Source organism: Empidonax traillii, unplaced genomic scaffold (genome assembly GCF_003031625.1).
Source record: "Empidonax traillii isolate 1590-97213 ecotype Southwest subspecies unplaced genomic scaffold, ASM303162v1 scaffold27:size3997909, whole genome shotgun sequence".
In the NCBI taxonomy this organism is placed as follows: Eukaryota; Metazoa; Chordata; class Aves; order Passeriformes; family Tyrannidae; genus Empidonax; species Empidonax traillii.
Genome location: NW_020955220.1, coordinates 1,233,596 through 1,261,286, shown reverse-complemented (window position 1 = coordinate 1,261,286; position 27,691 = coordinate 1,233,596). Strand labels below are relative to the sequence as shown.

Here is a 27,691-nt window from a genome sequence, read left to right as displayed (position 1 = left end):
CATCCAATGTTAGCACTCTAACCAGCAGATTATCTCACTGATTACAACTGAAAAATTCAACCCCAAAAAACCAGAAGTGACAAGTTATAAAGCTTGTTGCCAGAGTGCAGAGTATAGCAAGGCAAAAGGCAAAATATGGATCATCTCCTGCTTCCCTCCCACGAGGAGTATTTTTGTGTGTATGATCTGATATCAAGAAGAGAATAACATGAAGACATGCAACCTTCTTATCTCAAATCAAAAGCCTTGGAAGCAGAATTCAAGAAAAGCCAAGGACCCTGCAATGGCTGTCAACATCACCTCAAGATACAGCAATTGCTCTGGCAGTCTGAGCTGCCTTCATGTGGATTTGCAGGGGTGGAAAGATCCTCCAGTTTGCAGGTACTGCATCACTGATCTGGATAGTTGTTCAAGTCAGGGGTTGTGGGCTTCTGTTTCACATTTTAACTCAAGATCAGGAGGTTTATTGTATGACTGCTTTCTTTCCTTCACAGTCAGTCACCACCAATGCAGGACTTGACTGGAATCTTCTCATGTAAATACCTGCATTTTATTACTTTAGACAATAAACCAGAAAACACAGACATCACAAAATGACATAGAATGACAGTAAAAGAGCTTCAGTAACTACCAACTTTTTATGCATCCTTAAAAAGATAGTTTTATTTAAGGGTAGAATAAGATCTAAATTTAAAAAAAAAAATCAACTAAACTAAAATCCAAACAGACACATTTTAACACTAAAAATTGAAACAGGAGTTGCTTTTCAGTATTTCAATTCAAAGATGGTGCTCTTATTTGTTCAACCTCCAGGTATGGAGTTCCAGCAGGCAACCAGGTACAACTTTCAGGGAAGAAATTGTAACAACTAGCTACAATATTTACAAACAGATCAAGAGAGTCAAACCGCTCAAGAATGGGAGTGCACAATAGCACAAAACAGCACAGACCAGAAGTTTTATACAGAGAGCCAAATGTTTCTCTTGGGACAATTTTTTCCAGTTCCAACAGTGTTGCATTAGTTATTGCGTTAAAATAAAAATCTTGAAATTTTTTTTCCCATTGGAGACAATCTGTTAATGCTTCACTCCCAAGCAAAGGCAAGATGACATTCATAGGTTAGCCCACGCTCCTGAGACACAAGTTTAAGAACAGCCTTGCAGTAGATGGAATTGACCTGCGTGGAAAATGTCTCCCACAGAAAAGACAGGATGTCCAGCAGCATCGATTCACTGCTGCACTTTGTTTCATGGCCACAGTAATGCTTCTATCAGCCTGAGTCAGGTGTGCTGTCAGGAACAATTTGCCACAAGCAGATATAGCAGAGGCCCATGCCAGTTTAAACCATGGAGGAACCCTCCCTTTCCCACAGAAGTTGGGTATGTGGAAGCACAGGACACCAGTGACTTCCACCCCAGCCTCAAGGGATACGCACTGGCATGGTGCAAAAGTGTTAGAGGTGTGAATTAAACTGGCTGAGGTATGAGCTATATTTCATACTCCACAGTTGTCCTATTTGAAGAGGGTGGCCTTACCCCAGCAGTTGAGTCCTGTCCCACATTATTCCCTGTCTGCAACACAATCACCTACTGAAAACAGACTAGCTGAAACAATTCACAAATAAAATCAGCCCAGAAACGGTAGAGCTGCTAAATCCACTTTAACAAGGACTACCATCAGAAAAGTCATCTACCAAACCACAGTTCTAATCTATAACACTCTTGAAAGTGTGACTCAGTTTCACTTTCTTTATCACAGGTTACTTATATCATGATTCATTACTGAATTAACTCAATACATTATTCTTTTTGGCTCTCAAGTTCTAAATACCCCTTTCACCATCTCTGTACACAGAGACTTTCAGATCTATAAAGTAGTCTGCAAATGGGAATGAAAATGTGATTCTACTTAGGAAACTGGTTTTATCACCCATCATTGACAATCTGATGATCTTCAACTAAGAGACCTGTTAAAATTTCTTAGTTGAGCATTTCTTAGTTGAGAAGTGAATATACTGAGCTTACCTGTAAGGTTAAAACTGCCACAAGCACTTTTACCCTGATATTTGTGATTGCAAGTCTGCCTGGTGTAAAATAAACCTCCATCATAAGCCATTACATAATTGCCCCTATGAAGGGAGGCACCTTGACTCCAGCTAGTTCACAGCATCCTAAGAAACCTTATGGTATGCCAAGAGACACCACTTTAGGTCAAGCAATTATTTCACTACACCACCAGAGAGTTTATCTAAATTCTGACTACGATGCTAACAGAAGCAAAGAAGGATCATGGAAAGAAAGCTGAATCATGATTACAGCGACTATGAAGCACACCTCCTGATGTTTTGAGAGGGCTTCCCAGAAACCCTGGAAAAGTATCCTTAGAGTTTTCAGGTCGACAGGTCAGTTCTGTCTCAAAAGAAAGGATGATCTAGGTGACATCAGTGGGTGACACCGGCAGCTACACAAAAACAAAAGGGTAAATGAAAGCAGGGCAGGGGGCAAAAGTTATCCACCTCCAACAAAAACCCTGAACACAAATCAGCACACAGAGAGGAGCATCTTAAAACTGAAAAACACATAGCACAGAATTCACACTAGCCACAGTGTATATTATAGTGACTAATTGTGATCACTGAAGTCACATTTAAAAGTATAGCTCAAGCAAGGCATTCCATGAGTCTACAACACAAGGTGCAAACCCAAAGGAAGCAGAGCTAAACTTAACAGCCCTCTCCAGCTTTATGGAGGTTTGAACAGCAATAGTATCAAGAACAAAATGGTACAAGTAAGCACAGGACAACTCTTGCACACAGGGAAGATAAAGCTGCGTTACTATTGTTACTCTTGTGCCAACAGAACTAAATACTAGCAGAAATACTCTTACCTAGCCTTCAGTCACACCTTGGGTTATGCCTATGCACTAACGAGGCTGCAAGCCCTGGTATTCCTCTGGAAACAGAAAAGCATAAGCACAGCTGCTGAGAACTTTGTAACAAAGTACTACAGTAGCAAAACAATTCGGTGCTGAAATTAACTATGGGAACTGAAATTGCCAGATGTGATAGAATATTACTCAGTGTAGACTAGGAGCAGTGAAACCTTCTTAAAAAACAAACAACAACCAACCACACTCAGAAGCCAAGAAACTCGCAGTAAATAGCTGTAAGAAAGCCTCACCTTTAGGGATTAGTAGAAATTTTCCCAAAGAGCAAGTGACTGATAAATCTCTCTCATTTCTGATACGTACGCAACATCTGCCATCATTTCATGTAGCAACTCTTGGAATCACACTAACCTGTCAGCTTCAGCTGGACGCCCCCAGTTCTGTAAGCTATGTCTGCAGGTGTGCCTCTCAGGAAAAGCACCTCAGGTTCTTTAAGGCATTTTGTGCTAGAACTACAACCAGGGTTACACTGAGCTTTTCTTTCCCCTTCTTGACAGCAACGTGGGACAGGAGGAAGGCTGCTTAACATCAGCATTTCTACTCACACTTGTCACTGGCAACATAAACAACTGTACAATAGCATACAAAAGACAAAGAAAAAAATAATCATTTTTGCTTGCGTTACTTCTTGACCAGAAATACTTCCTGGCCTAGTTCAGTTATGTCAGCAGGAACAAGTGGCAAGAGCAGTGACAGCTTGGACAACACTGAGGAAATCAGGACCTGTCTGGCTTCTTTGTTTGCTCTCTCAGACTGCCTTTCCCATATTCAGATTTGAGACAGACACCTGAAGTAATTACTCGATCAGAACTGAAGGCCATAGTCAGGAAAAATCCCTTGGGATTTGGCTGACATGAAAGTAACATGATAGAGAATAATACAGATTTTATGATGGTCATTCAGAATTTCAAAGTCATGCCCAAATATCTTTCCTGGGTAGCTACAGTGAATTTGGTGCCTACGGGTATATTTAACAACTTATATTGCACTTAACTGAGTTATATACACAGTAATTTCAGCTTCTGTCATCATCTTTAAGTCTTCATCAAGCCAAGCAGTTCTGTGCAGCTTTTTGACACTCCCCACTCTTCACCACCTCATTAATTCCAGACCTTATAGAATTCCTGAAGCGTGGCATATTATTGGCTTTCCTTAGTCCAACATTTAATCCATTGTACTTTGGTTAAGTCCACCCTATTCCCCCACTACTTCTCTTTTTAGTCTACTTGAAGTTCTTTGCTTGAAAGCATCATTTGTGATCTGAACTTGAGAGACGACAGCAGTCCTACACTTTCTGAACCCTGTGGTTCTCAAGGTCATTGCATTACAACAGAATCTCAGGACATGCTCACAGTTAAACAAATTACAGGCTTCTAGTCAAGAACATCAAACTGTTACAAAGACAAAACATCCAGAAGTCAGACTTCTAGAACAGCCAGCCTTAGTCTGATTTTAAAACTGATATCTCAATAAAATTGTCTAAGTGGACACGTTAGCACCTCAGGTTTGTTCAAGGAATGAAGTCCCTATTTAGGATGATCAGAAGATCTAAAACCAATTCTTTAGTGCTAAGTGAAGAAATACTGGTAGATCACTCAAGCCTTCTAAGAAACTGTCAATCACAGATCCTGTGTTCCAAAGCAGAGTTAAATTTTCCAGGTAACCTACACACAAATACTCTCACGTTTGCGCATTCCACACTACGTTGTATTGTTTAATTCATTGGAGACTGAAATATCTCTAACAACTTCTATATGAAGAAACAACAGAAACACTTCACAGTTTTGAGTGCTGCTTTGCTAGAAGCTTCAGCTTTTAAGATGAGCGTCACTGTCCACTTATATACAGAGCAGCTCTTTTTGTAACTTCTGAATAGTTCTTTCAGAGCAAAACCTCAGAACTTACATTTCCTAATCCATGGCTAGGAACTGCCAGCAATGAACCCATATTAACAGTGAAGGAATTTGATACAAACTGTGCTTCTGCAGGCTACACCCTAATCATCTGATCCTACAGGATTAAAAGACTACAGAAGCACCAAGAGATATCCAAAAGTTACAAAATAGGTTGATGTCTAAAACACTTTGTAAATATCTTCCCTTAAAGTCATTTTGTCCCTACAAAATTTTTCATATAAAAGTTTCTCTAAAAGAAAAAAAGCATCATGCACATGTAAGGAACAAAGTGTGGCACAAAGAGTGAACAGTAATTTGCTGAAGACCACATGTGCAAGAAGCATTAATAACTACTTCATGCAAGTGCCTTGTTCCCCACCACTGTCAGTTTTAGACCTTAAATACTGAAGGTTATCTCAGATATAGCCAATCTTTTTTTTTTAAATTATTTTTCACTCCAGAAACATTTCCAGGCTCAAGGAATATTAGACTTCTAGAGCATATTGTGCTTCAGCAGATTTGATAAACAGTAATACTCAATGAGTCTTAAATTCTCTCAAAAAGCTTGTAAGCTACCACAATAAACTTCTATCAAACCACAGGAATAATATCAAAGGGGTGAGTGAAGGAAATCAGCCACTAAAACAAAATGCAGTGGGATACCAGAACAAGTGTCACAAAATACTGCGCTTTCCTAGCACTAGTTCTTCTTTTGTCAAAGTAATCAAGCTAAAGAACTGCAATTTTATCTAAATATATTGCCATGTACTGAGCTGAACAGTACAAATTAAAATCCAAGCAGAGAAATTGTACCTAATTACTTTAAAATGTTAACCAAGAAGGTCAGCAGCAGTTTTAACAAAAGAAATTCAAACCACATGAAGAGAAGGCTCCTTTCATTTACAAGGGGGAGAGAATACACTGGAAAAGTAAGGCTGCAGAGAAACCTGCAAAATCCACAGCTACACAGTGAACACTGCATTCAGCATCCTAGCTACTTCGGTACTTGCTTATACTAGTGCTCAATAAGTAATTCAATTAAATGTAGTGGTAGTTGAATACACTCCAAGAGGTGGCTGAGTCGGAAAACCAACATTTTTTAAAAATAGCATATTAGTTTAATGCTGACTTCTTTATCTTTGAACTGCTAATTACTGCCATACAATAACTTACATAACAGAAAACATGCAATACCTCCTTTTGCAATAGCTACAACACAATCACAGAACACATTTTTAAGGAAGCTGCATTATCAAATCTGCAAAAATAGTTTAGCATAGGGTTAACCCTTCCTGACAACTGGCTCCTTACAAGTCTCAGAATAATATGACCTGTGATGCAGGGAATAAAAAAAAAACTTCAGTGTGCAATTTTGTTTTTTTGTTAACACTTACTTGATGCAAGTATTTCTACAGATATTTGACTATTTCAAGTATTTAAAAATCTCTCTTCATGCATTCAGAAGTCTGAAGTGGTCTTTCATAAATATCTTGAACACAGTCTAAAGATTTTATATGTTTGTGGATTAACCTACAGTTAATCTTATTACACAAAGAGCCAACATTTTCAAGAATGAGTGCTAAAGCTATAACAGCAAATAAGCTCATTTTAAAAGCAACCCTGAAATTCTTTTTACTCCTGCACCCATTTTAAAGTCACCAATAAGCACTAGTCAGACTGCAGAAAAACTGTTTCTACCAGCAGGCTTCTGAATATGCATAATGCCAATAAAGCTAATTACATTTTAAAAAATAATAATCTATGTGCAATTAAGATACTGGCAACATTTTAATGCAAAAGAAAATGTTTAAATATACTAACATCCTAGTCTTGGGATATCCAGTCAAGCTACGCAAAGAGATGTGTTTGTCCCTTGCATACTCCCAAATGTGGAAGTAGGATCAGAAACTGGATCTGGAAGAAAGGGTAAACAGCACGTTAGTTAAATTCAGAGAGGATACTATGTTCGGAGATGTTGCAAACATTAGTGAAGACAAATACATAAATGACCTAGAGAGAAAATAAAATTCGTTTGGAAACAGAAAAGTCTCATGAAAAATAACTCCAAACACTCAATGTAGAGGAATGACAAGCATAGGGGAAGAAAATGTAAAATGAACGAAACCTAGAAGCAGCAACAGTGGACAGTCAGCTAAATATTTGCATTGAAAGACAGTTTGGAGTTGCAGAGGCATCAAACAAAGCAGGGAAATTAAAGTTCTTTCTACAGTCCTTGAGCCAATAACAATAGCCACCTCTGTGCACAATTGCCAAGGACTGAAAAACTCCCCTTCACTCCCAGCAAGTGGAAAGCTCCTCTCAATGGCAAATCAAGTTCTGCAGGAGGTAGGGTTTAATTTTTTTTAAGCTAAGTTAACATACGGTTAGCATAAGCCTACGCAGCAGGCTCTTCCAGTACTTCTGCTGCTCGTGGCTTTGTGCAGAACAGGAGGAAGCTAACAAAATGAATCCATTTTTACAGGTGCAACTCAACCTCGTATTGTTCAGATTTATTCCTACGGTCCTTGAGAAAAGAAACCAAAACAGCTAGTTCATGAATAAAAATCCTTCCTTCCCCATTTACTTTTTGCCTTAAATTTACTTTCCCAAGAATGACATCCACTCATCCATCAAGCTGCACTATCCAGTTTTAATGGAGAAGATAACAGGAGGAAAGAACAGACTCTACCTTTAGAAAGGCTACAAGAGGATCCCCACCCACAGCAGACACAAATATAAATGCAAAAGGTTAAGTAACCGGCATTCATCTTCAAGGATTGTCAAGCCTTTGTTTTTCAGAAATATTTCTAGGTGCAAACTAAGAACCATTTATCATGCTTCACTCCCAAATTAACAAAATAGGCTAATTTTGCAGGATTTGCTGTTACTCAGTAACAAGGCTTCCATGAGGCAACCATGTAAATGCTTTACACTCGTGGCAGTCCACAGACAAAAAAAGAAAAACAAACAAATGAACAAAAACCCCCAACATTTTAACAGAAGCCATATTTCTGCCTATGATGTCGCTAAATCTTAGGAGAAGTTCCAGTATGGAGGTTCATGCTCCAGTTTATGCATCTCATCATCATATGTAAACAGGAGACTGAAGGTTTTCCCTCCTCTTGACAACTACTAAACTATGGGATTTCTGAAATTAACCATCCTATGAGCATCTACAGCTGCTGCTTGTGGTGTGATGGCAAGAAAAATGAAACAGCTGTTACAAGTTCGTCTCGTCTTTCACAGTAACTTGTTAGCCCTGATTATTTCAATGGAGATTTAAACAACAGATTCCCAGGCATTCCTCAAGCCAAAGGCACATGAAATGCAGCTTTCAAGGGTACTGTAGTACCATTTTAAGACAGTCCAAACTATAAAGACAGTACACAACTAAGAACCACATCACCTCACTGAAGAACTCCCTGCATCTTAGGAAGATGCCAAGGCCTTGGATGTACGTAACAAAAATTAATTTTTGCTTTTTGCGTCAGGGGACACTGGCAAAGTATCTCTGTAATCTTTTGCCCCTTTTGAAGGATCAGTGGTAGCACGAGGCAAAACTCATGGAGGCAAACTCCAATCAAGCCTACAGATTCAAAGTACAGCCTCCTGAGCAGATCTTTCAGTAGCAATGGCAGGTTTTGCAGCCCTTCCCTTCTCTGCTCCATCACTCATTCCTACCCCTACACTCCATCACAACACTTGTACACTGTACAAGTTCATGAGACTGTATAAGGGGACAAGTGTTTTGCACACATACATCTCACTTTTTTGTTTTTTAAAGTAGTAATTTCTACAACTTCACCTTGCATGAGAAGGGCTGTTCAGGGTTAAGACAAAGGTTCGACTAGCCCAGAATCCCAATTCCATTAAGGGCAAAGTGTAAGTGGCCACACAAGGAGTTGTCCTAAACAATGTCATCATGAAAAGCATAGTTAGAAAATCCCAGAACAAATCTGCTCAGGAACCAGAGGTGTAGCTACTGCTTAAAAATCTGTTCAAGAACAGAGCATGCACTTGCTCCAATCTGTCCGATGTGTAACTGCCCTGGACTCCAAGTAAGTGAAAAACACGGGAGATGCATGTTACAGCGAAGATGCTGGAGATTCAAGGCCTATTAGAACAGAGAGGAGATAGAGTCAACAATCCCATGCGCTCTGTAGGTTTTGGCAATGTGCTGCAGAGAACAGACGAGACACTTGGGAAGGAGCAGGACAGTCTCCTGCTCCTGCAGGAGAGACCTCCACAAAGATCACACAGTTCCAATGGAAAGCAATGGGACCTACTGCTGAATAAGCAGACAGATGTTTTCTGGGAGTGGTTCGTATTTCAGTCCTCTCTCCTGAACGCAAAGCTGGTCTGACACAGATATCGTTGTTGTGCTCCTTGGTCAACCATTAAGGTTTGCTGGCTGAGGAATCTCAGAAGATGAACTCAGCACAAGTACTGAACTGCCCACAGCTCTACCTGTTTTTTTCCCCTGGTGACTCCTGTTTGGAAGCAAGCCCTAAGACAACCTTTAACCTTGTCTTAACAGAAAAACCCTAAACCAGTAGTCATGCTGAATTATGCAGTGTCATTGCCTGACCACACGGAAAGCCCAGCCCAAACCTGCTCAACTCACACATCTTGTGATCAGCCTACATATCCTCTGTGGTAGAGATTGTTTCTTAGTGAAAAGGGAAGATACTGAACTAGACCAAGAACTCTTCACAAGGTCTGGTGTAATTAGGGGTTGACTACCCTCAGGAGGCTTCCACGGCTAGAAACCCTACTGCCCCAGCCCTTTGGGAGAACACTGCCTTCAAACAAGCTGTTTCAGCACCAGCCATCTCTCCACCTGGCATAATAAACCTAAGGTGCACGGTACCCTAGCAGGGATTGCTGATGTTTCCTTAAAGCCCAAATATGCAGATCGCCCAGATAGGTAAACAGAATCCCTTCCTTTAGACCAACATTCGGAAGTGTGTTGACCCTAACTCAGAAGGAGAATTTAGATCGCCACTATGCCAAAGGAACCAGGGCAAAGAATTACCTATGAGAACTACTACTAGGGGATTTAAAGATAGATTCAGTTGTTTTGATCCCTTTTTGATCACTTTTTGCTGACAGTGACTGGTGATGACCCTAATGTCTCCATCACAGCATCAGTTTCTCCTAATTTTCTGTTCATTATCTGAAAAACAAACATATTGGATATTTATCTGCTCACTGGAGACATACTGCAACCTGAGATACAAGCACTAGCAAGGCAGCATCAAGAGCAGAATGAGGCTTGCCTGACTCAAGTGCTTTAGAGGGAAAAAAATTCAGCAGCAGCAAAACACGTGCACATGTAAAATGTATGACTGCAGAATATACTGTTTAAAAACTGTTAATTGTGAGAAGCGGAGTAAGAAGACTCAAAATGCCACAGTTCACTTATCCCAAGTCACTAGAAGACAGATTACTGCAAACTGAAGGTTACTGTCACAGGGAAGTTCATTCTGCAGCATGTCTTCAATGTTTTGAAGCTATGATTACTGATCACCTGGCACTTTAATCCATGATAAATCCACCTCTCCACTGAAAGAGCTGATCCCACTCATCCTCCCCACCCCCCCCAGAGGCTCACTCATCTTGCATTTGCACAGTAACACGACAAGATGGTTCAGGGATCAGTTCCCTGATCCAACCCAGCATGAATCTACACGAAGTGAGGGCAGTGGCACAAAGGGGGTGGTATGATCACCCTTCTCTATAGCATTTTAAATCTATACTAGATTAAAAACTGCCGTGTAACCATGAACTGTGTTTTCACAAGAGAATTCGCTTCTACTGCTATGCACCACTTTGACATGTATTCTATTTTCCTGTGGTGCAATCAAGATCTTTCTCGAAGAATCTTATATATTAAACATTAAACATATATTCTCCCCTATTGCTCATTTAGCTTAAATGATGTATAAAATTGTGATTTCTCAGAAATTTCCGCCAGAGTTACTCCCTAAACCTGCACCTACTATAAATGTAACAAAAATTTGCACAGTTCAGCAAGGTCTGTAATGTGGACTTGCAGTTTCTTCAAAATCAGGGTGAACTGCTTTCATACAGTTGCTCTAGCATAACCTCCATTTTAAAATGGAAAAAAGTCTACTGAATGTTTCCTATAAGATCTTCTACACAGACTAAACATCATGTTTAGGACATATATAAACTCTAATCAATACATTTCATTATTTTTCACCCAAATAGTGATGTTGCACAGAGAACAATTTCGTGCCTTTCCAGAAATCTGACCCTCTTACATTACATTAGATCAACTTGATTACATTACTGTGATAATACAGTTAAAAAATAGATAGCATCATGTTTAACTTTATTCTGGAAAAAGAATAACTCACAGTTCAAAAGCCAATAGTAGTTTTATTGAATATTCTTGAGGACCATTTTCCAATGTTGATTTCCTTAAAAGAAAGATTCAGAGAACCCATCCAGGCAAATCTCTATGCTGTCCTAATCCTTAAGTCTTTAATTGAAAACAATAAGCTTTTTTCCTGGTGACTTCTATTTAAGTTTTTAAGCTTAAAACAACAAAAAAACAACAAAAATAAAGGCCCCCAAAAACCCACCCCAGAACCTGCCTGCCATCTTCCCACCAGTGCCACTCCAAACACTATCCCTTGAGTCTCACATTAGAACTTCATATACTTCTATCTCATGGGAAGATCAGGTACTTATCTGAAACTGTTTTTCCCCAAAAAAGGGAAGTATTTTAGTCCATTTCCCAAAAATGCTTTAAGATGTATCTGGAAGATTATCAGATTATTGTCTGTAGTTTCAGTATCTTAAAACTAAATAGACACGACTTCCCTTCACATAAGCCTCCTAGTTATGCTCACCCCACATTAAAATAAAAGCCAATGCACCGCCAAAAAAACCCAAGCCAAAGTAAGCCCCAACTACCACACCATTAGAAACATCTATTTAAGGTGATATTTTTATACAAAAGTTATTACATTTTTCTGGTTGACCTTCCATTTTTCTCGCCTCTGAATTTCACAGAAACATCTCTAAATTGTACCATCTACACCATTTAGTGTGGCACTCAGAGCCAACTTAATTCAGAAGTAGGAAAACAAAAACTTTATAGTTCCTTGGTTTAGATGCACCTTTACATTCCTTTAGTGAATACAAACAGGGAAAGTAATTATACAGCTATTGAAGTTTATCATCTCCTTTTCCAAAAGCACTCTTTGTGAAGTTTGACCCCCATTTACATTAAATCTGAATTTTCAAAAGAGATCTAGTTTTAGAGTGATATTCATTTTCATCTACTGGTTCCGAGAGGAAAAACTCTTGGGATATTTCAAGGCTATGATGTCCTGCTATCTCATTTTTGTCTCTATCTTACCTACTTCTCTCTCATGTTGAATTAAGAGGGAGGAGTCACCTGAGTTAAAGAATGTACTACCAAGGAAATGGAAAGTGCATAGATAAGTATTTTACATGTCATTTTGAAATGGAGAGTGAGATTATGACCTTCTGTGAGGTCACCTGCAGCGAGAGATCCATTTCCCAGGACCATCTGACTCATGCTGCTTCAGACCCCAACCCTGCACTGAGAGTGGACTGACAGCAGAGTGAGTTAGTTCCTGCCCTAACAGCCAAAGGCCGTCTGCACGCTGGCTGCCATGCTGACAGAAAGCAGGAACATGTCCTCAGGAGAGCCTCACTTGTCACACGTAACCACAAGGTGCTCCAGCAGCCATCGGTGTCCTTCCACAGCCACTGGGAACAGACGGAACGTAGCTCAGAGGCACAGGACACCAGTTACAGGGATTCCCCTACATACCCACATCCACGGCTCTCATTCCGGCCCACAGTCCCTGCTCAGATCTACCTTGGACATCTCATTAAACCCAAGGCTTATCAAACCTTGACTTCAGGACCCAGCTTACAAACAGACCCCAATATAACTGCATTGGCAAAACTATGGGGCAGCAAACCAGTGTTCAGAGCATGATTTATTTATCAAAGAAATTTCTGCCACCACCAACAAAATGTCAAAACCATTCAATAAACTCAGCACTCTTAACCCTTCAAGTCTGCCAGTACAAATCAACTCAAAAACTAGCTCTGTTTGCTGCTTACATGCAGATTCATGAAAACCCTCCTAGGCAGCACCATTGCATGCTGAGAGCAAAGATCCATCTGCCTTAAATATGAGATCAGAGGATTGCTTATTTCTTCGCCCAAACTGAATATGAAAGAACTATTCTTCTTCCCTTACAGCAATGGAAAGCCCTCCAACTTTCAAACAATAGAAAGACAGACAGGAAAGAACATCAAGCAGGTTATAGGGTTGGGATGCTGAAATGCCCACAAACATGATAAGCAGAAGGTGCTGGTTTCCTGGGAAAAAGTGTTTTTGCATAGACTTTTTTTTTTCAGTAGGTTTAGTAGTTTTAGTCCTGAGGGGGGGAAAGTTTCCAAAAATAACTGCTTACTTTCTGAAGTTTGTGAGGTGTCATCACAAGTGCATTTAGCTGCTAAAGTTCATCACCATGCCAGTAAGTATAGACCAAAGCAGCTGTGATCGACTTCTCGATACATGCCTTCCTCTCAACCATCTCCCATTATATACCGAGCTGCGTAAGGCATTTCCTATCCTAAGGCCAGGAGAAATCCTTGGGCTATGAGGGGTTGAGAAAATTTAAAGCCGCTGTTCTTATTTGAAGCACAGAATTCAGTTCAAAGTACAAGCAGCAGGAAGATACAAATTCGAGATTAGTCACAGGCAAACAGATGATTTAGGAACAAGAACCAATCTGTCACAGGCAAGAAGCACAGCCTCCATGGCCAAGTCAACTACAGTTCTGCAACATCTTTAACTTATGAAGTCAAATTTTAATCTAATTTGAAACTGAGTAACTTGTGGAGTAGAGTAACCTCTGAACTCTATTCAATTTTGTACAGTTCGTGTGCTCAGCCTCTGACCTTAGCTATGGTTCTACCAAAATAGAGTGAGCTGGAAGAGTGGTCAGGATGGAGACTATTTGGGCTTTGATACTCAGAACAGCAGGGCATCCAGGGATTACCAACAGCATGGTGTCCATCTCATACTTCAAATACCTTCTATTTATTAAAATAAATAAATCCATGTCCTCTTGAGACCCAAAAGATGTTTTACCTATTGTTTCAGGGCATCTGCCAGTGCACCGTACAGAGACTACATCAGTTTACACTCAAGCCTGTATATTAAAAGTTCCCTTTACAACCATGTAAGGGAGGAATGCAGTGAAATCTTTAGATCTAACACAAACTAGCAGGAGTTTGGCCTTCACAACAAGGTTCACGGAGGGGAAAATACAGAAGCTCTGAGTATAGGGAGTGCAGCACTTTAAACAGACCTACTTAACACCACTCTAACCTTTTTCCAGAAGTCAGCTTTAAAGTTGAAGTTTTCCAGGCTTAGTATCCTCCATTATATCCATTTTTGGATAAAATATACTTTTAAATAGTGAAGTATGAGAAGAAGACAGACAGGCAGAAAAAAAAAATCAATCCTAATCTAATAGATGACTAAATATCAGCTCATACTCCTTAACACCTACAGCCACTTTGGAAAGGAAAAACAGCCCTTGTTTATAAACCATTTAGAGCAGTAATTTTCAAACTGTGGGCTCCTGAAAAGCATAAAGGCCCCACACAATTTAAACTATTGGCAATAGTCTTGTTTTTCCACAATTGCTTCTTGCCAATTCCAGGTCGAAAAAACACTGATTTAAGAGAACCCTGGCAAAACACAGTTCTTCTCTCCATGGTTTAGGCTTGTTCAAGAGATGACTCCAGCATTCTCAATTTTGTCCACCAAGTCAGAATAAATAAAATGTTCATGAGAAGTATTTTGGGGAAGAAGTTACTTTTTCCCCCTTCAAGAGACTTTGACTCTTCATTTTTACAAAGACTTGCTACACAACACATTTTGAAGTATGGATACTCATCTAAACCTACACATAGCTAACACTTCACACTTAGTTTTCCCCTCACACCTCTCCATCCTTCCCTCAATCTTGTAATATTTTGATAGATAGTAAGCTACAGTATGCAGATAAATGATAACCACTGAAGTCACTGAAACATTCTTCTTCAAGTTGAATAGGAGCAGAACTTTTCCAAAGGACATTTAAAACCAGCAAGGGACACTCCTCTTACTTAGCAATGAGGACAATTAAATCAAGAAACAATCACAGAAGTGCAGAAGTTTTTTCTTAGAGAAGTTTTTTTCACTGCTTGTTTTGGAAGTAAACACTATCAGATGGCTGCCTTTTCCATAAGATAAAAGTAAGACCCTTGAGAGAAATCCCAGAAGAGAGATTCTAGTATCATATAAACTTAAGTTTCACTAATGACTTCAAAACAGGAGAAAAAGCTAGGGATAAAGTAGCACTGCTCCTCCTTTTCTAAAGAAAGATTGCTTTCAAGTTTTTGTAGATCAGAAAGGGAAATTACCTCCATGCTTTCCTATTCTCTTGCTTTTGCAGAGTGAAATGGAAGTTAAGCAGCCACCTCTGCAAAAATTTTGTTCACGCAAAGGATACAACAGCATGTTTTCAGAAACACACCTGAAGATCATGATAAAGCATCACTTAGAAAGCAGTTCTCATCAAATCCTAAGCCAGGAGATGACCAAACTTGAGACAAGGTCTGCTGTAATTCTAGCTTATCTTCAACTTGTTCATGATGAGGACAAAGTAACCACCAAAGAAGCCAAGAGCCAAGCAGCAAGCCAGGTTGCTATGAGTGTTTAAACCAAATTTTGTGCATTCCAATATATAAATGTATTTCTTAAAAAGCCCAAGACTGCAGGACACAAGACACAGGATGAGAGAACTATTCTGGCCACACGACTCCTCAGTTGAAGTGCACAAGCACACCACTCTGACTAATCTGTGATGTAGTTTCAAAACTGGCCCACGTGTCTGTCCGCAGGCAGACCAGTTAAGAGCTTTGTGCATGGGAAGTGCTGTGGAGAGTTTAACAGCGGCAGACTGACCTGCCTTCTGCAAGGCTGGAGGGGGACCTCAAAGGTCTGTTACACAGGTAACATCGCAAGCTGCCTCCTGTCACACACGCAGTACCGAAGGCAGCCAAACAGCACATTGCTACAGACTAACTGTGCAAAGGAGCACAGGGTGAGGACCTCAGCACTAAGTACTGCCCTGGAAGGACTCGAGTGAGGAATTGCTGTGGGCTGAAGCTTTCACATCCTTTTGTTAGCACCACCAACAAAAAAAGAAATTAAGAAATGAAGAACTATATCCTTTGACTATCTGTTCCTCTTCCTATTCTGGCAGTTATTCCATTTTCAAAAGGACCACCACCCCGATCAGGGAGGTCAAAGGACCACATCAAGCACTCACCTATGCAATTCTCTCCAGTTAGACACTGAAACACCTGTACTATAAGCATACACAAAAATCATTAAAAGGCAACCTGGAAAGTTCTCACAAGTAAACTCAGTTCAAGAGTTAAGATTGCTTGGTGGCCTCTGATGTCTTTCCACACTGCTGAATTCAGCTTCTGAAAGCTTCCTTTGTTAATGAATACTGAGCTCTTGTCCAGTCCTCTTTTCTCCCCCTCTCCTCCCTCCCATAAAATATCACAGTCCTCAGGGCATAAGGAACATCCTTTGTCTTTCTGCAAGTCTTCCCTGTGCAGCCACTTTGCCACCGCTTCTGGAAAATGCAACAGGAACACCATCTTTTCTCTTCTCTATAAGAAGACTGGAAAAAACGGATGGAGGCATCATCTAATAGCAATTTTACTATGAAGGAAGTGGTGTCCTGCAAAAGTGTTGCAAAACCATCACCTCCACTTCATGTGCCAGCAGTACTGATGTGTAACTCAAATCTCCTATTCAGCTTTGACAATTGAATTTTTTTGTTAACTCACCATAAAAGAACACAATACTACACAAAACACATGAGGCAAACTAAATCTGAGGTAAAAGATTTAAAGATTTAAAAATTTAAAGATGTCCAGAGAAATAATAGTAAGGTATTCTTCAACAGAAAAAGAAATAAGCTGGATCTGTCGTTTCCCAAAAGAATCTGAGGCCACATGGATTTATGGGAGAGAACTGAGAAACCCCAGAGGCCTGCAGAGATACTGGGGAGAAGTGCTGTAAAGCTGCAACTTAGTAATAGAGGAACTGGTTGGGAAAGCAAAGCCCACAGTTTATTATCATGGAGAGAGCATTAAGAGGGAGATTGAAGCAATCTTCCTGCTACTGTAATGAACATGAAGCACATAGAAATAAGGACTTATTGAGCGAAAGACAACTTGGATTTTTGCATGTGTGACAATACCAGCTGAATAGCCTCAACTCTTCATTCTCTGTCTCTCCACCCTCTGCAGATGTTGCAGCAAAAAAAAAAAAAATTATTCTCCAGTCAGGTCTAGTCAGGGAACTGATTCACTAAGCTGCCACACATAGTTGTGCCAGCACAGAGGGGACCATTTAAGCCAGTTTAGACAGCACTACTGTCAAGCATAACCACGGTCTGTAGCATGGTTACAAGAAACAAGATGCAAACTAGAAAACTCCCTGCCTTTTGAAGAGGCTATTCTATCCCCTTCCCTTCCCCCCACAGACATGACCCCATCCAGTGTTTCAGATGAGCTCTCCTGCTCATCTCATTCCTAGCTAGGATGACTCAGGTTACTAAGCATCATCATCAGATTAGCTAGTTTTGCAGATTTCTGTCAGTTTAGTAAAAACAAGCGCTAATACCCCTCTTAGCCAGAGGTAGAGCCTATATTGGCTCAGCCTATCCCACCCAACCCTGCCCTCAGAAAATCCCAAAAGCTTTGTATTTCTCAGAGTTAAAAATATCCATCCCAATAACCTTTGAGAACCAAAGCCTCATCCTCTTAAGAGTGAAAATATATATACATAGAAGGGTGAGGAAGAGCACTGGGAAGTCTCCCCCAACTGCAGTAATGTTCTCTCTGCCCCAACAGGTATGACAAGGCTACTTTTCTTTAACCCTGTTTTTCCTCAAACTTTGCCTAAACTGACCTTTAGGAAGTACTTTCATTGTGATTTTACAATAGTCATGAAAGAACACAAGTTCCCAGACAAAACAAACAACCAACCAACCACATCAAAACCCATGACAGTACTTGCCTGGATGTACCAGGGCCTAAGATGGCAGAGCATTGAGTCATATAAGTACCATGCAATAAGGATTTAGACAACTAAGCACAGAAATAGGGATTTAGTATCATCCATTCTTAATTAAAGTACAGTTATTAGATTTCTGTGCATAACAGTACTTGAATTATTATCAATATATAGCACAAACTGTCAAAAAACGTCTTAAAAACTGGGAATAGATTTTCAGGTACTCTTTTAAAATGGTGCTGTACCACAAAGCTGTAAATCTGTGGTATATATATCCCAACATAAACACTACAAAGATTTTATCTAGATGGATTGTGACTATTTCCTGCATGCATGGAACGAATTACTGTAATTGATTTTGAGAGGTTCTACTAAAAGCGGATGAATGTCATCATTTCTTAGTTAAAAATTAAGTCCAAAAATTCTATACTTCCTGCAGTTCTATACTTCCACACATGTCCCAAGAAGGGAACCTCACACCTTGCAATGATCATTATTAACTCATACAAATTAAAATACATTTTTGCAGAAACGTGAAACAAACCAAATTATGTGGCCTAGTCCAAAATTTCATGTCGCAGGCATTGGAAGAAGAGCTCAAGATAGTATAATACAAAGTGATTATCAAGAATTGTTTTGAGTATGCTTTTGTTTGGTTGACATTGTCCCTGAAAGGGTAGAAGTTATTCTTTGTTTGCAAATAGGGAAACAAGGGCAAATCCAAAGCGATTTGTAGTGAATCCAAAGAGTTATTTGGAACAGATCTAGACTCATCCCCCACAGTTCAACTTCTACTGTTCTTCAGACACACACCATCCTTCCACGCACATTTAAACTAAAGCTAAATAACAAGCTGTAAATTTCATTCCTTACAACTAAAGATTTTCATTTTTAAATGACAGTTGCCTCATTTTTTTTTGCCTGGCATAACTTTGTCATAAAAGCATAATTCTCCCTTCCTCAAACTGGCAGAAATGTTCGTGCATAGACCAGATCTTCTTGAACAAGCCGTCAGCCACTATACTGTAAAACTGCTGTATAAATGGATTTATATTAATTTTAAAAAAGCCACAACCTGTATCTACATTGCATGCAGGTTCAGATAAGGCAAATAGTACCACTTGCACATTTTCTGAGGACAAGGCTAGGGATATATCTAAAACAGATATCAACATAGAACAGTCCTACATTTAAACTTTAACTTGTTTTTTATTATTATTTTTCATCAGCATCATGGCTGTAATAAGCTTTCTCATTTTGGAACAAAGAAATACAATCTGACCTTTGAACCAGAGCTACGTTAAACTTGGAGACTCGAGCCTACTTCCAAAACAAGATAATACGGCTAACTGTTTGGAAGTAGCAGCTAATTCATATCCCATATATGATAGGCTGGAGCTATACACAAGCAATAATCAAGATAAGTGATAAAGGTTTCAGAATTATTCAACTACTGTACACCTTCTCTTGATTAATATTAGCTTCTAACACTTCCTGATGTATCATATTTCTTCCACAGAATCCACACTTTAATCCTAAGTATCCAAGGCCATAGAAGACCACGGCTATTCAACAAATTAGTACACAGAAACAGATCAGGTACTTACGTTGCAGTATTTCATCAGCAACAGTCATTTTAAAAAAAGGGAAATTGCTTCAGCTTGTTCTGATCATAAAAGAGTGAAATCAACAGCTAAGTAGCATCTCAATGAAACACTGGAAGAGATCAAGATGACTGAAAATTTTCTGACGTTACAGGTTTTGCCTTGCAATCATCATTTTGCGCCCAAAACTAGGATCACTGCTGAAGAGCACTGAACCATTCCCTCCCTGCCCCCACACCCCCAACACAGACCATAATTTAGTCAGGGAGTTTCCAAGAGTACAGCTAATATTTAACAGAGGGCCAAGCATCACCTGCTAGCAGAAACACATACGACCACCTCAAACTACCACTCCCGTGACCACACAGCATTGCAATGCTATTACTGCCTGTATAAAAGGTGTCAGGAGGGTTTCAGAGATCTGTGGGCTATTTCCTCCATCAAATTCCCCATTCCTTCACTGATCCAATCTCATCATCCATTTCAAATCTAGCAAGGGTCTGAACAGCAGGTGACTGGAGGCTGGGAGAGGGGAAAAAAAAAATTAAAATCATCACATAGATTTTTTTCTAGGTATCTGCTTTTGGCCACTTAAAAAGATGCTAACACTCAAGACTGGTACAGAGAACAAATATGTCAGCATCAAAGAGTTATCATCTGGCACAATGTCCTTACAATCAAAGCCCTACCAGGGCATAAAGACCCTGGGTGCCGCTCCCGACTACCCTTTTACCTGTGGTTCAACAGCCCAACACATCTCCCTGCAAAGAGAGTTTAGACACCCCTTCTCCACTTCACCTCCAGGTTATGGTGTGCTGCTCCTTCAGTTGCATCACTGATCACCAGAACTGCTCACAGACCTGTCTTTCGCTGGCCACATCACCTCCCTCTCCACAAAAAAAGGGGATGAAATTCATGACAAGGAAGTTTCAGCCAGATCAGTTCCCTGAGCTACCTCCCACAAAAAGCCGCCCTGGCACAACCGAAATGCAACTCTGTGGCAGTTCAAGCTGATCTGTATCTCTGCTGCCATTCTCACTCTTTCCCTTTCCACCAGCTACACATTCTCACCCTCTTCCTTGTCCTAACACTAGTATTTGCTTGACCCCAGAGCCAGCCAGTTCAGAGCGCTATCCCAGCAGAAAATTATTCCACTCCCTCCAAAAGATGATGGTTTCTGCTAGGACAGCTCCCCTGAATTGGCTCCTTGTGGGCAGGTGGTCCTTCAGCTCCACTGTGGTTTTGCTCCCTTGAGAGCACAAGCTTAGTTTGGCAAACTGTCATGAACCCACAGTCCACAGCAGCAGCCGATCGCAGAAGCACAAAACAAGAGGTGAAAGTGAATTACTTAAGCCATTTTTATTGCCAAATGCACTAGTTCAAACCACAGGTATATTTTTTCTGGATGCCACACTGTGTGGTATTAGAATGGCTTTTCAGGGAATGATGCTAACACAGAAGATCCAACCCACCTCATTTACTTTCGGAACTAAATATGAATGGGTATTTCTGAAGTAACAAGAAGGATTTTCCCATACTGATATGTAAACATAGGGAAGCAGAGTATTTATTACAGGAAAAAATTCTTTAAAACTTCTACAAATAGCCAAGGTGAAACAGAATGTTACCTCATTTAACAAGTCTACTTCCCAACCTCAGGGAATAGTGTCAAAATTCACTTATGATGACAGAGGTGTGTTTTGGGCAAGGGGTTAAGATCACAACATAATTTCAGCTGGACGTCCTGGGCTATTGCAATAAACCTCCTATAATTCTGTAAAAAATATCAAAACCAAAGAATGTAACAATTCGCACATTTACATGACCCTACTATTTATAAAAGATTCATACTAGGAACAGGGCAGGTCTCGAGACCTCATAAAGCTGATCAATTTGAAGCTGAAACTATTTACGACATAGTACCGTCAAGATAAAAGTCACAGAGCACTGTTACACTTTGGACTTTATTTTTTCTTTAAATGGTTTTGTACTTTACCTCCAAAAAAATCCCGGTCAACTCTGTGCTTAACAGCATTCACAGTATCTTTTGTTAAACACACACAGAGGGACTTTCAGAGAGGGAAATCTTTCGGAGGAACAAAACATGTATCAAATTTAAGTACGAGGAAGAGATACGGAAGGGACAAAGGGAGAAAGCAACTTCACCAGGAGCTGGCAATTTAAATGGCTTTAGAGAAATAGAACAGGGTGTGTATAAATAGGGGTGGCAGTGTTTGAAGTTTTAGCACTTAGGGTTGCTAAGAACATCAATAGCGTAGCATTTTCCTTGAGTCTGTACATGACACGAACTTCTCTAGCTAACTAGGATTTTCCCAAAGAGCAGCATAATGAATTGACATAATTCTTGCATTTCACCCTAACTTAAGATCTTCAACAGCAGCTTTGAAACTGTCCTTTGGGTTTTTTTTTCCTTTTTTTCCCCCCCTCCTAATTTGCTCCTCACAGCTATTTGGTTAAACTCCAAGCAGCAGGACAGCTCCACTGGAGGATTCAGGGACCCAATGCCAGAGCAGCAGGGACTGAGAGGAAGCCAAGATGACATGCTGCAAGTAGGGAGTTCAGAAAGGACTAGGACAAGTGAACCCCATCAGCCTGAGGTAGGATGAGATGAGAAAATGATATAGGAAAAAAATAAATCTGGTTCAAGCAGAGATGGAAGCCAATAAAATGTAGCAGAGATGGAATCAAAATAAACCCCCACAAACTGGATCTAAAAACATCAATAATTCGTTGGAAAGAAAACACAGCAGTTTTGTGTCGTGTGAGTTTCTCAGGAACGTATTACCCTTCAATCACTTTATGCATAAAACAAGTTAATTGCTTGAATTAATCTGAAGTTAATGAGCATCTAGCATACACTTCCAAATTACAGAAATTTAAACATTTAGATGAAGCCAAAAATATACACAGCGCAGTTACACATCCTGGTGTAACCAAAAATGGTGTTTCAAATCCCTGATAATGAACTGGGATGCTGAGCTAACTGACAATAAGAGGTTTAACTCTGCACACAAGGAACTAAAGTGAATCTGTGACTGTTATTACAGATTACCTATGCTGAGCAGTCACTGGGAGATTATGGCCAAATTTGCATATTTAAAAATAAAATGAGGATTTGTGCTCAATTAGAAACAGGAGGCCAAACAAGATGAGACATACCAATGTTCTGGACAGAGATTTTTAAGATTACCCTGGAAGTTCATAGTCTACTGTTTTCAAACCTCTTTTCTTTGCAGACACCCACAGAATTACTGGCCTAGAGCTGGCATTTATGTGTATGTTGGAACCTGTAAAAAAGGTCTCGATTTCTTACTAGGGAAAGAGAAAAGGGCAAAAATCTGTATTTTGAATGGAAAAAGTTACTCGAGCTGAAAGGGACTTCTTTTTCAAAGCCTCAAATATTCGATTGCAAGTAGCCTGCACAACAAGAAACGCGTATGGGTGGGGGGGTGGGGGGGGAAAGAGGTGGCGGGGGAAAGAGAAAAGCAATCACACATCCTTTTAACCTCGCGGCCCCGCTCCGGATTCAGGGCGTCAATCCGGCACCTCGATCCACAACTTTCCACCTCCCCCCGCCGCTCCTCCCGCCGGCTCCGCGGCCCCACTCCCTCCCGCCCGGCCAGGCCGGGGGCAGGCGAGCCGGCCCGGGCTCGCCCTCGGGCAGTGACAGGCGGGGGCCGCTCCGCGCCACGGGGCGCGGCCCCGCCGTAAACAAGTTTGAAGGGGCCGCGGCCGGGCCGGGCCGTGCCGGGCGGGGAGGAGCGGGCGCGGCGCTGACAGGGGCCGCACAAAAGGGCAGGGCAGGACCCCCCTCCCGGCTCCCCCCCCCGGCGCAGGGCGGGGCCCGGCCCGGCGCGGCGCCTCACGGCGGCCGGCGGGGAGGGGGAGCGGGGCGGGCCCGCAGGCCGCGGCGCCGCTCGCCTCACGGCCCCCGCTCCGGCGGAGCCTCCCGCCGCCGCGGGGCCCGGCCCGGCCTCCCCGCCGCGCCGCCGTCCCTCACCTACACAGTGAATGAGCTTGTGTCGCCACGAATCGAGCTGGTGGCGGACGCCGCGCCTCTGGATGGAGCACTGCTGCCGCCCGCACGGGCTCGCCATCTTCTGGGCGGGGGCGGGGCGGGGGCGGTGGCGCCGGCGGAGCGGGGGGAGGAGGGAGCAACGGAGGGAGGGCCGCGCGCGCCGCGACACGCCCACCCGCGCGCGCCGCCCGCCCCGCCCCGCGCATGCGCCTCCCCGCCCGCCGTCGGGCCGCACGTGATGCGCCGCCGTGTCCGCCCGCTGGGGGGCGCTGCAGACCCCCCCGGCCTGTCCTGAGGGAGCGGGGGCGGCCCCGCCCTGAGCGGGCACCGTGTCCTCAGGGGACACCCCAACCCCGAGGGGACATCTGACCTCTGAGCGGACACCGTGTCCTCAGGGGACACCCCAACCCCGAGGGGGACATCTGACCTCTGAGCGGGCACCGTGTCCTCAGGGGACGCCCCAACCCCGAGGGGACATCTGACCTCTGAGCGGGCACCGTGTCCCCAGGGGACACCCCAACCCCGAGGGGACATCCCTCCCCTGAGGGGACACCTCATTTTTGAGTGGCCACTGTGCCCTCAGCTGCCATCCCTCCCCTTAGGGGATATCAGGCACTTCAGGCATTGGAATGGGCTGCCCAGGGAGGTGGTGGATTCTCCGTCCCTGGAGGTATTTAAGAAGAGACTGGATGTGGCATTTAGTGCCATAGTCTAGTAACTGTGGTGGTAGTGGATCAAGGGTTGGACTTGATGGTCTCAGAGATCCTTTCCAACCCGTCTGATTTTATGATTCTATCCCACTCCTGATGGGACATTATCCCCCTGAAGGGTCACCATGCCCTGAACAGCCATGCCCTGTGAGTCCTCCCCTTGAGGCTGTCACATCCCAGAGGGGTCAGCCCTGAAGGGGCCACGTAGTTTTCCGTCAGGAGGAGCTGATATCTCCTCATTTGCTCCATGATACACACCCCCCAGGTCTGTTGGTGGCCATGATGCAAAGGGAAGGCACGTGGCTGCTGTGGCCGGGAGGTCCCACAGTGACAGCTCCATGACTCAGCCACCTCTTGTACTTCAGCCTTGTACCGCAAGCGCAAAGCCCTCCCTCCTGGTGAGCTCAGATGTTGTAAGGCTCTGACAGAAAGCGGTCAGCACAAGGCTGAAGGGAAGGCAGGAGGAGAACAGCAGCACCAGCTTCTTGCAAGCTCAGGGGATGGGCTTGGAAAGTGAAATATCTTACTCCTGACTTTGCTGTGAGGCCAGAGGTGAGGCTCATGAGTCTTGGCCTTTTTTCCCCCACTGTAACCTCTGGAGCCATTATCCTCACCTTGCCCAGCCACACAGAATAAGGGAGTTGGAAAAGCATAGAGCTCAAAGCTGGCTGTATGCACGTGCAGTAGCAGGATGTCCCAGACAAGGGTTAGGGTTTTCCTGTGGAGCTGCTGTTCAGGTGCAGTTGCAGCTGCAGTAAGCCAGGAAGGAAAGTAAGCCAAAGGAAACTCCAAGATGCACTTGGTGTAGGCAGGTAGAAGAGTAATGAGCCTGTCCTACAAAAGGAGATCAGGACAGCTCGGTTGGGCTAGTTCAGCAAAAGGAGCACAAAACTGAGGTGTGATCGCTCTGCCAATCTATCAGGGAAGCTTCAGCAGGGAAAGGGTGGACAGAGTTATCTGAAACCCAATGGTAGCATAGGGACAGATTATTAACTGGCTCTTAATACTCTCATGGAGGACGTCAGAGGATGGTTTCTCATTGTAGGAGGTGGAACTTCCCAGAGCAGACAGCAACCGGAGTAGCAAGAGGCAAAAGCCTGTTTCAGGATGCAGCTTCCCTGTGAAGAGTGCAATGTGAAGCTTGTTTCCATGAGCAGAGCAGACAGGTTCAGGGAATTCAGGTTCTAATCTGAAAGCTATTAGGAGTGGAAAGAAGGGAAGCATGACCTATGGAGAATTTCTATGCCACAAAGAGCAGGAAAGCTCTTTGGGCACCTCCCCTGAGGAAGGATTCCCTAGCTGCAACTCATTCCAATTGCTGGCAATATCCTGATCTTTGTTTCCACCCCTTTTTCAGTGTGATGAGCCGTTGGAGACTACATGTCTTCATATCCAGAAATGAGGAATCTTCCTTCCACTTAAAGTCCAGATATGTCTCTCGCTAGGAACTGTACTAATCACAGAAGTTCTTCTTTCCTGGGAGCTAGATAATCTAAACAAAGCAATGGCAATGTGAATGCTCTCAACTCCAGCAGACAACTTCTGTCTGCAGTCTGCATGGCAGCAAGAACAATGAGTGGACGTGCTGCCAGAGAGGCTCATGGATGCTGACCTTGCATCTTATCAGTCCAGATACACCAGGAGTAGTTCATGCCCACTGTAATCTTCACCGTGCTGCAACCAACACCATCAGACAGTTTTGTTCAAACCAAAGTGGATCCAGCATTTCCCTGGCCAGCACCATCAGCAGGCCCCAGCAGCCATTCCTCTGCTCGCTCCTGCAAACATCTCAGCACAAACCTTCTAGCTGGGACACAGCTTTGGCTCCTCCCCTTACCCACAAGCCATGAGACTTGCTGCAATGGGAGTGTTGTTCTCTCCCTGTTTCACAGTGGCTCCCCTTTGATGTTAATTGTTTGCAGGCAAAGCTTAGTGGAGAGCATAGCTGTTCTCTGGTCCATCTGCTGGTTACTACTGAGCTGCCCAGACCAGTGGAGAAAATGCTTTGATGTTAATGAGCTGCAGACAGTTTCATTTAACACCGAGCAGGGCCTGGCATCTCAGAGGTAAGACTTCCAAGGCAGATCCTACAGCAAGTCTCTCTCACATCCGTTTTACCATAAGAACAGAAAATACTCAGAAAGACATTAGAGCTGAAACCTGTCTTCTGACACGATCTTGCACCACCAGCATTGTTACAGCCCAGAAGATGCCAGAAGCAGGGAAGTAGTGAGAGTTAAAAATGACCCCATAGAATCTCATGGCCTTTATGGGATTCAGTGGAAGCATGGTTTACCCGTTGCCCCATAAACTGCCTGTCTCTCTGTTTCTGCAGCAGGAATGCACAGGAATGGGAAAAGGGGATGAACTATAAATTGCTGATTTGCCAGAGACTGGTTCCTGTGTGGCTGGTGCTCCAGGCAACCCCATGCTGAACACGGTACCTTCTCCATCAGCACATGAAATGGGCCAGATGCAGTGAAGTGAGACTTGCACAAGCAGCCTCAGACTGTCCTCTGACTTAGGTGGATATGCCAGCAAAACCCTTTTCTGTTGATGTACTCCAGGCAGCAGCACGCTGCCAAGGGCATGCAGAGACCTACAGGTCAGTGAGGCACCCATCGGAGACAGGGTACGAAAGAGCCCATGGCCATGTTGCAGCTTCCCTGGCTTCAGTCAGCCTTTGTCATGGGCCTCAGAGAGGGAGGTCAGGACTCCTCCCTAGGGTAACTCATCAGGTACTAGAGGAAGAATCCAGGTTAGGCAGAGCTCCTGCTGTGGAGAGGTGGTGTGGGAAGCAGGGAAAGTTGAGAAAGAAATCTGCCCAGTGGAAAACTGAGGTCCCACAGTTTCAGGAAGAAAACACCAAATCACAAGTACGAACAAAGACAAGTGAGAAAAAGGAACAAATTCAATTTTGTAGCCTTCTGCCCATCATTAGCAAAGTGTATTTACCATATTGCACAAACTCTGCCTTCTACCCACACACTGTGAGCTTTTGAACGAAGAAGCGAGTGGCCCAGTCCTCTGGGGAGCCCAAGCCAAGCAGAATCAAAAGCAGACCATGTCCTGTCAAGTAGAGCAACAAATGAGACCTTACTGAAGGTTAAGGAGAAACATACCTTCTTCTGAGGAATGTGTCTCAATTCCAATATATCGCCTTTGTTAAATGATTTATAGTAAGGAGAGAGAGAGATACTATCTTCTCAGTTTTCTCGCCAGGACAGGATTGTTCCCTGCAGCAAACTGGATTACAAAGTTAAAATAATGCAAGCCAAGACCAAATCCTTGTGCCATGCCCATTGCAGGGAAGAGCTCACATTACC

General features: G+C 42.7%; 1 protein-coding gene across 6 annotated transcripts in view; it reads right to left on the bottom strand.

The window, feature by feature from the left end:
- LCOR (ligand dependent nuclear receptor corepressor) overlaps positions 1 to 23,756 on the bottom strand; it is a 98,532-nt gene extending 74,776 nt beyond the window's left edge. For 3 of the 6 annotated variants that reach the window (XR_003573949.1, XM_027908164.1, XM_027908196.1), the window contains exon 1: positions 23,638 to 23,756. Coding sequence is in view for 3 of the 6 variants with exons in the window: in XM_027908164.1 (XP_027763965.1) it covers positions 23,638 to 23,734 (97 nt within the window). In the remaining 3 variants the exon portion in view is untranslated. Of the gene's footprint in view, positions 1 to 6,662; positions 6,682 to 23,637 lie in introns of those variants that run through there. The other 3 variants (XM_027908175.1, XM_027908181.1, XM_027908190.1) reach the window with 3 other exon arrangements.
- Between the last annotated feature and the right edge of the window lie 3,935 nt (positions 23,757 to 27,691).